We start from the raw sequence: 7,033 nt of genomic DNA, 5'->3' as shown, positions 1-7,033 counted from the left end.
TTCTACAGTAGTATTTTTAAACAGCGGTATTTCTAATTCTACTTCAATAATAAACGTTTAATAATTCTGATGTTCACCACTAACCACCTCCATGACTGGCCAGATGTTTGAAACTTTTTTCACACGATGCAAGCATGAAATCACCAATGAACACGACTTTTTCCTCGCGCTTTCAGGATTTCTTGGCCCCAAATGTCATCTGTTGGCTGCATCAGAAAGTCACCACGCATTAGTAATGTCTCTATCATCAGCACCATCTGACGCACACACACACCTCCCAGTAACCCCTCCCTTCTCCGCTGGCACCAACCCATATAAATCACTTCAGCTGCAGGTTGGATGCAAGGTGCAGCGACCTGCAGAGGGAAACCCGCCGAGAAGGACAGAATCCAGAAGCTGCTGCTCTTAGAACCACCTGTGGCTCCAACTACTAACTGCTAAAAGTAAGTCTACAAGAAAGAACAATCGTTAGATGTTTAATTATTCTAACTTTGGAAAGGAGAGACTAAATGAGCGAATGTTGTCATGTTTTACTTTCCCTTTTTTATATATAGGCTACTATAACATGTTAATTAAAGCGCACGTGACGCAGCTTAAACCCAGCGGGCTCTCAGGGGTCCGTCAGCAGGAGGTTCCTGGGAGCCAATCGGAACCGAACCGGATTCAGTTTGGATCCAGAGACACCGCGATGGGCCTTAAATTCATCTAGAAATGACTGAAATGAACGTTTTTCCATCAACCTGCTGTTACCAAACATTATAAACAATTTAATCATAGCGGAAGTTTTAAAACCAACAGGGACGGTTCACCTTTAGTTAGATTTTAACACTTTTTATGCTTGTTTTAATAGAAGGAACAATTTTCCTGGAATTATTTCAAAAGTCAAGTAAATGCGATCACCTCATTTAAATTTATCTGCGTTTTGTTTTTATATACCGTATTTGAGTTGATTTTGGTTGAATGTCTGACAGATTGTGATTTCAGAAGTAAAAAAAAAAAAAACGGGCGAGCATCTGAAGCTGAGGTTTGATTATTTGGATCTTAAAACAACTTTTTTTTTTCTATTTAAAAAAGATCAATTAAAATTGTGCCCCAGGCAAAGAATTCAAATTGACCAATAATCAGAATGCCTGATGAAAAGTAGAGTACAAATTATAATTATTATTATCAGACTGATTGTTGTTGCTGTTGGTTTGTGGTGCAAAGATGCGAAATTAATATTTTAAAAGATAATAATGACAGGAAGCTGCTTTTAGGCAGCAAGATTTCGATAAAGAAATGATTTGATAAAATCAATCATCTTTAATGAAGCCCGCCAAACTCCTATTTAAAACCTGGAAACAATAAGGTATTATTTATTAGGATTTATAATTTTATGCATTTAGTTTGAAGATGGTATAAGTTTGTGAGTGATTGTAGCTTATTTTTAAATTCATAAGAAATCAAGCAGGATTTAAGAGACTTTTAAATTTATAGATTATAGATGATAACGAAATGGTTGGAATTTTCTAATTAGAATGAGACTTCGATAAACTTCCAAACAGTTTTCAACAGTGAAATGAACATTACTATTTATAAAGTGCAGCAGTGATCAAGAATGTAAACAGCAATATAAAGAACAGATACAGGAGTCCTTAATAGAGAGAAACACCTTTTAAACGCTCTGCAACTGGAGACAGGTGTGTGTCACCCACATTTTCCAGCTGCTCATAAACAATGATTGCAGATGGATTCATGTGTTTTATTAAGTGAACAGCAGCCTGAGTCGATCTGTTGCAGAGAGATCCTGTGTATCTGCAGTGCCTGAACAAGGTGGGATGATGGAGAACAGATATCTTTATGATCTCCATCCCCCAGCTGACACACGTTTCCTTATTCGGTTCACATATTCACACACACCTTCCTCCACAATCCGTAGTCTGTGTCCCTCCTCAACTGCTACTGGCTGAAGCATCCTGGTCTTTCCCTCTCGCTGACAGGCGCACCGCCGCTGCACCGGCAGACTTAAAAAAACTTTAAAAAAAAAAAAAAAGAGAGAGAGAGAGAGATGCAGGCCAGCATGCCAACCCTAGGCCGGCACTTTGGGAATAATCCCAGTTCTCCATATGGCAGTCCGGGTATGATTCCCATCAGATCAACCGGTTTCCTCTCAACTGTCGCCTCATGCTTGCTCATCATGGACAGGTTCAAGCCAGCTGTCTTTATCCAAGCTGGACTTCCATCTTCCCAGGACTCTGAGTGAAGCACTAGTATCAGCTCACTCAGTCTGCTGGATCCCACCAACAGAGCTCAAGATGTCTCGCCGACCAGCAGTCTATGGAATGAACCAACTTCATCTTTCTCTACTAACCACCAGTTTCAGGCCTGGGGGGGAAATATCTCTGTTTTTATACTCCTGCTTATGCATATCAACACAAAATTCAAAACTAATGTTTTCAGCCGAGGTTTGAGCGTCAAAGTAATTGTATCACTAAAATTCTTCTAATTGTCTTTTTCTTTCTGTGTGAATTTTTCAGATTGAAATAGCCTCATGCATCTTTTCGCAGTGTTTGATAAGTTTACAGGGTTGTGAATGTGCATTTTTTTTTTAAGTTGGAATAAAAAAAAAAAAAAAAATTGAAAATCTATTAGAATAGAATAGAAAATCCCTTTATTGCCCCACAATGGGGAAATTCAAGGTATAATTACAGCTCTGATGAGAAGCACGATTCATTTCTGAAGCCATTTTTCTCTCTTAGATGAAAGATGTAATAAATAAAACCTCTGATCTCTTGCCCGCCACAGATGCTGAAACCATGGACGATGCTTGTGGCCACAGTGCTGTGTGTGCTGGTGTGTCTGGGAGCACTGGCAGACGCCTATCCTCCAAAGCCAGAGAACCCTGGCGAGGACGCCGCCCCCGAAGAGCTGGCCAAGTACTACACCGCCCTGAGACACTATATCAACCTGATCACCAGGCAGAGGTCTGTATGCACAGCTGGAAAATCCAACTCATTTTATTGATGATTAATAAACAAAATGTTTGTTTTTATTTTTATTTTTAAACCAGAATGAGAGAATTTAAAAAAGTTCTTATTCTGAGGACATTTCCATCTTCTTTTTCTTTTTAGCCGATTTTAAGACGACAGAGAAATCCCTCCTGATTGAAACAAACATTTTTAGATCTTATTGTTACCACTAAATGTTTTCTACTATAGGGGGAATAAAAAGCTAAGGATTTGAATAAAAATGAAAATAATATTACAACAGAAGGTTTGGTTTAAACTTTTCTGCTTTAGTTTGCTGATATTTTCCTTCATTTAAGTCACAACAGGAATCACATTCCAGCTCCTGCCTACAGCTTTATGAGCGCAGATTCTTCTTATAGCTCCTACCTGGAGTCCCACAGATTTGATTAACACCCTTATCTCTTAACCTCCAGGCCTTTAAATCAACAGCTGCAGAGCAATAAAAGTTATAAAGATGGACCCGGATAGAATCCCAAATTCAGTTAGCGAGCCCAGACCAGGCCTGATGTTCTCAGGTATAACCTCTGCTATGGAGGGACTCTGGGTGTTTTTATTCAAAGCAGTCTGGCTCATGGGGCATCTGTTCTCATTCATGAAAGTTAAATAGCTTATTGATATTTGAAGGCGAGAAGAATGCAGTGAAAAACACATTTAGGGGATTGGTTATGAAAACACATCATGACCCATAGAATAGGTTAGTCCTCCTATACCCCTGCTTCATATGCAACCAGTGGATGTAAATAGTGGAGCCTTTATGTTGGGAACAGAATAAGAGCACAATTACTGAGTCGGCTCCCTCTGAATATATAGAGTTCTAGAGATTCTTTGATTCAATAATGAATTAAACAAAACCAAAACATATGATTTATTTTATGCTGATGGAATAAATCAGAGAAACCTTCTTAATCAGCTTTCTATGGGAAAGGAAAACATAAAAAAGGAAACAAAGATCTTAGATTAATGACATTGACTCTTTTTGGCATTAAGGAAACTTTGGTGATTTTACCAAAAATCAACCAATATTGAGATTGTGATTTTATTTGGATCTTTCCTTGCACTAACCCCAAGCAGGTAGGTTTTTTACTTCAATTTTTTTCATTTCCTTGAAGGCTCGTTAATCAAGCAGGACTTTACTGTGACCTTTGTTTGGAAAAGTGCTCACATACTACTTGCGTGCCTCGATCTGCACGCTGGCAGGAAATTAATTTCCTTTATTGTGGAAGCAAACCGACTTTAAACGTATTACCACTAATTAAAGGGCGGGAGTAAGAAAATATTGATCTCATGGTCTTGTAAAATGTAAGGTGACCATAACTGACTGTCACTGCGATAGTGGAGGATTTTGGGGAATAATTTAGAAGACCCGTCCTTTCCGCTTAAAAAAAAAAACACATGCACAAACCCTGTACTTGCTCCAGAGAGGGAACGCCTATTAATAGCGTGCAAGCCCATCTCTCCTCGTGCACGCTCTGTTTAAAGGTTGCTCTTCTCGTAGCTCATACAAGCTTACTCTACCTGAATATCCACCATAATCCCTAAATCTCTCCATCACTATATAGAGCAGGGACTATATAGTGGACTTTATAGTGAACTCAGTTAACTGACCGTCCGAACAGCAAATCCCATAATGTTTTGCGAGCAGAGCTCTTCACACAAAGCATTCTGGGATATATCTGCCTTAATAGCTTTCTTTTCTTCTCATGCACTTCGTAGACACCTTTTCTCTTGCAGCATTCCCTCGGCTATTTTTAAAGACCCGCAGTGAGAAATGTGAGCTTCAATGACTGTCTGAATCCATTGCTCACCGCACCTGACAGCGCAGAAAGCTAGCTAATGGGAAGAGCAGGAAGGACAGTCTAATGTGAACATATCCCCAGAATGATTGACATTAGGAGGACCACTTATTTAGATGATCCACCTGGAAATAAAAGATTGTCCTCTATACCATTAAATTGCAAATGCTATTAATTGCCCAGCCCTATTTTTCACAACATTGCAGATGTTTTGAAATAAAATCAGAGGAAACACAGATGCTATTTTAAACTTACTTTTATATATCAATGTGCATTGATAGGTCGACACTCAAACAACTGAGATTAAAAGTCAGTCAGAATATCCTTATTGGTGAATCTCTACTTTCTAATAATGTTCATCAGGTCTCCCTTTAGCGTCAGGTGAGCTTGTTTCCGCTCGGACTGTGAAGCCCTCATTTTCCGCTACCTCACATAAAAACTGTTTTGCTGATAGAAAACATCAGAAGCACCAACTTTGTAGATTTATGGCTGATAAGTGGCCATTGTCGGACATGGAAAACATCTCAGGGTGTGAAATGGTACCAGCTGGGGTTCAACGTGTGTATTGCTTGCTTGCATCATTGCTTTCCAAGAGGAAGAATCGGAGCGTAAGATTGGATGCAGTGGTCATGGGGTCTGTTGATGAGAAAATAAGAGCTGCTCGCTCTGTTGGGGGGCAGTTGGTAAGCTATGTTATCACCCCCCCAACACACACACACACTCTACCCCCACCATCACCCCATTCCCTTTTAAACTGCATTGATATTCCCAGAATCCCCTGATACCCTGCTTTTATCCCATTAATAATAATACTTCATATTTAAATGAAAAAAAGAATATATTATATAGTATATATTTTTATATAAAAGTTAAATTAGACAGACACACATCTAAATGCTGTGAAATCCGTCTGTAACTCTGCATCCCAGCCTTCAGACCTGTCCTAACAAACATAGAGTTGAATAAATGTGAACATCCTCCAGGAAGTATGGCTGGCAGCACCCAGTTATGTCATATAGGACTTATTCTAAAAATGGATTTACAGAATTTTTGGGAAAATGGAGGTTTGACAGAATTTCAACTTTCCTCAGATATGGGAAGCGTTCAGCTCAGGAGGACCTGGTTGCAGAGCTGCTGTTTGGAGGCGACAGCAGCAGAGATCAGCGATCGAGGTGAAGCTCCTAATTCCCCCTGAGGTTATGTGAACATATGAACAAACAGACTCTGACTGTCTTCTCTGCCTCCCAACAGATACGATGACTCCTTCATGTGGTGACTCCACAGCTCTCTTACCTCCTCGTTGTGCTTTCCATCCGGGGACTTCCCAGAATGCACCTAGAGGAGCCAACAGGTGCCTCTCACCTCCTCTGAAGCCAACAGAATGACCATCACTGACTGGAGCTCTTTCCGCAGCTCCTGTCTTGTCCAATAGCGACCGTGCTGTGCCATAAGAACCCGAATTTAAACCCATGAGATCAGACCTGCCTGACATTAGGTGGAACTCTGTGTTCACGAACTCTGTTCTTCTCCATCTCTGTGTCGTGGAAACATTCTGTCTTGCTGTTGTCAACTGTAAAAAGAGAGGATGTGAATAAAAACATTGTCTGTGAGATAAACATCCTTTTCTTGTGTCCTTTTTGTGGGATGAAAGTCTAAAACAATCAGTGCTTGTTGCTTTATGGGAAAATGTTGAGCTTTATTGCATTGTTGGGCAACATTGAATATCTTTCGTAGGCTTGTATGATATTATGCAATGTCCTCATATATAATGTCATTATGAAATTAGACATTTCAATCAAGTCATTCAGACAGACTGTTTAAAGTTTTTTGTCAAAGGAAACCCAGCTGACTGCATTGACTGATTGACTTTGTGGGATTTACTCCTTCTGGATGATTGTGTAGCAACAGTATATCTGCTCCCCATTCATTGACTTTGCAGCAATCCCTCATACCATGCATGCACGCAGAAACAGTGGAGAGGAAAAGCTCCCTTTTAAGAAAAAGAAGCCTACAGCAGAACCAGAACCAGGCTCAGTGCAAGCAGCTGTTTCACTGACTGGAGTTCAAGGAGAAAGAAGCAGATATATAAAAGGTGGATAGGATCACTGATATAGAAATACTTTCTAGGTTAGAAAAGTTACCGGTAAACTAGCTCCCTAGGTGGCTCTGTCTAGAAAAGAAAAAGATAAGCAGATGAGTTCTGATTCAGTTTTCAGGTCAAAAATTATTAAA

General features: G+C 39.8%; 1 protein-coding gene across 1 annotated transcript; it reads left to right on the top strand.

The window, feature by feature from the left end:
* The first annotated feature begins 328 nt into the window (after positions 1 to 328).
* Positions 329 to 6,406, top strand: LOC107103951 (peptide YY-A-like). Its single transcript, XM_015403819.1, has 4 exons — positions 329 to 443; positions 2,785 to 2,963; positions 5,893 to 5,973; positions 6,053 to 6,406. The coding sequence occupies exons 2-4, from the start codon at positions 2,785 to 2,787 to the stop codon at positions 6,075 to 6,077; spliced, it is 285 nt and encodes a 94-aa protein (XP_015259305.1). The 5' UTR covers positions 329 to 443; the 3' UTR covers positions 6,078 to 6,406.
* Positions 6,407 to 7,033: the final 627 nt, after the last annotated feature.

The sequence above is a fragment of the Cyprinodon variegatus genome, unplaced genomic scaffold (assembly GCF_000732505.1).
Source record: "Cyprinodon variegatus isolate N-32 unplaced genomic scaffold, C_variegatus-1.0 Scaffold1571, whole genome shotgun sequence".
Classification (NCBI taxonomy): Eukaryota; Metazoa; Chordata; class Actinopteri; order Cyprinodontiformes; family Cyprinodontidae; genus Cyprinodon; species Cyprinodon variegatus.
This window is presented reverse-complemented; position numbering and strand designations above follow the sequence as displayed.

Bases quoted from the DNA above. Each gene is read 5' to 3' on its own strand.
- LOC107103951 (XM_015403819.1), top strand. From the start codon at position 2,785: ATGCTGAAACCATGGACGATGCTTGTGGCCACAGTGCTGTGTGTGCTG. The intron at 2,964-5,892 runs GTCTGTATGCAC...AACTTTCCTCAG, and splicing joins AACCTGATCACCAGGCAGAG to ATATGGGAAGCGTTCAGCTC. The intron at 5,974-6,052 runs GTGAAGCTCCTA...GCCTCCCAACAG, and splicing joins AGCAGAGATCAGCGATCGAG to ATACGATGACTCCTTCATGT.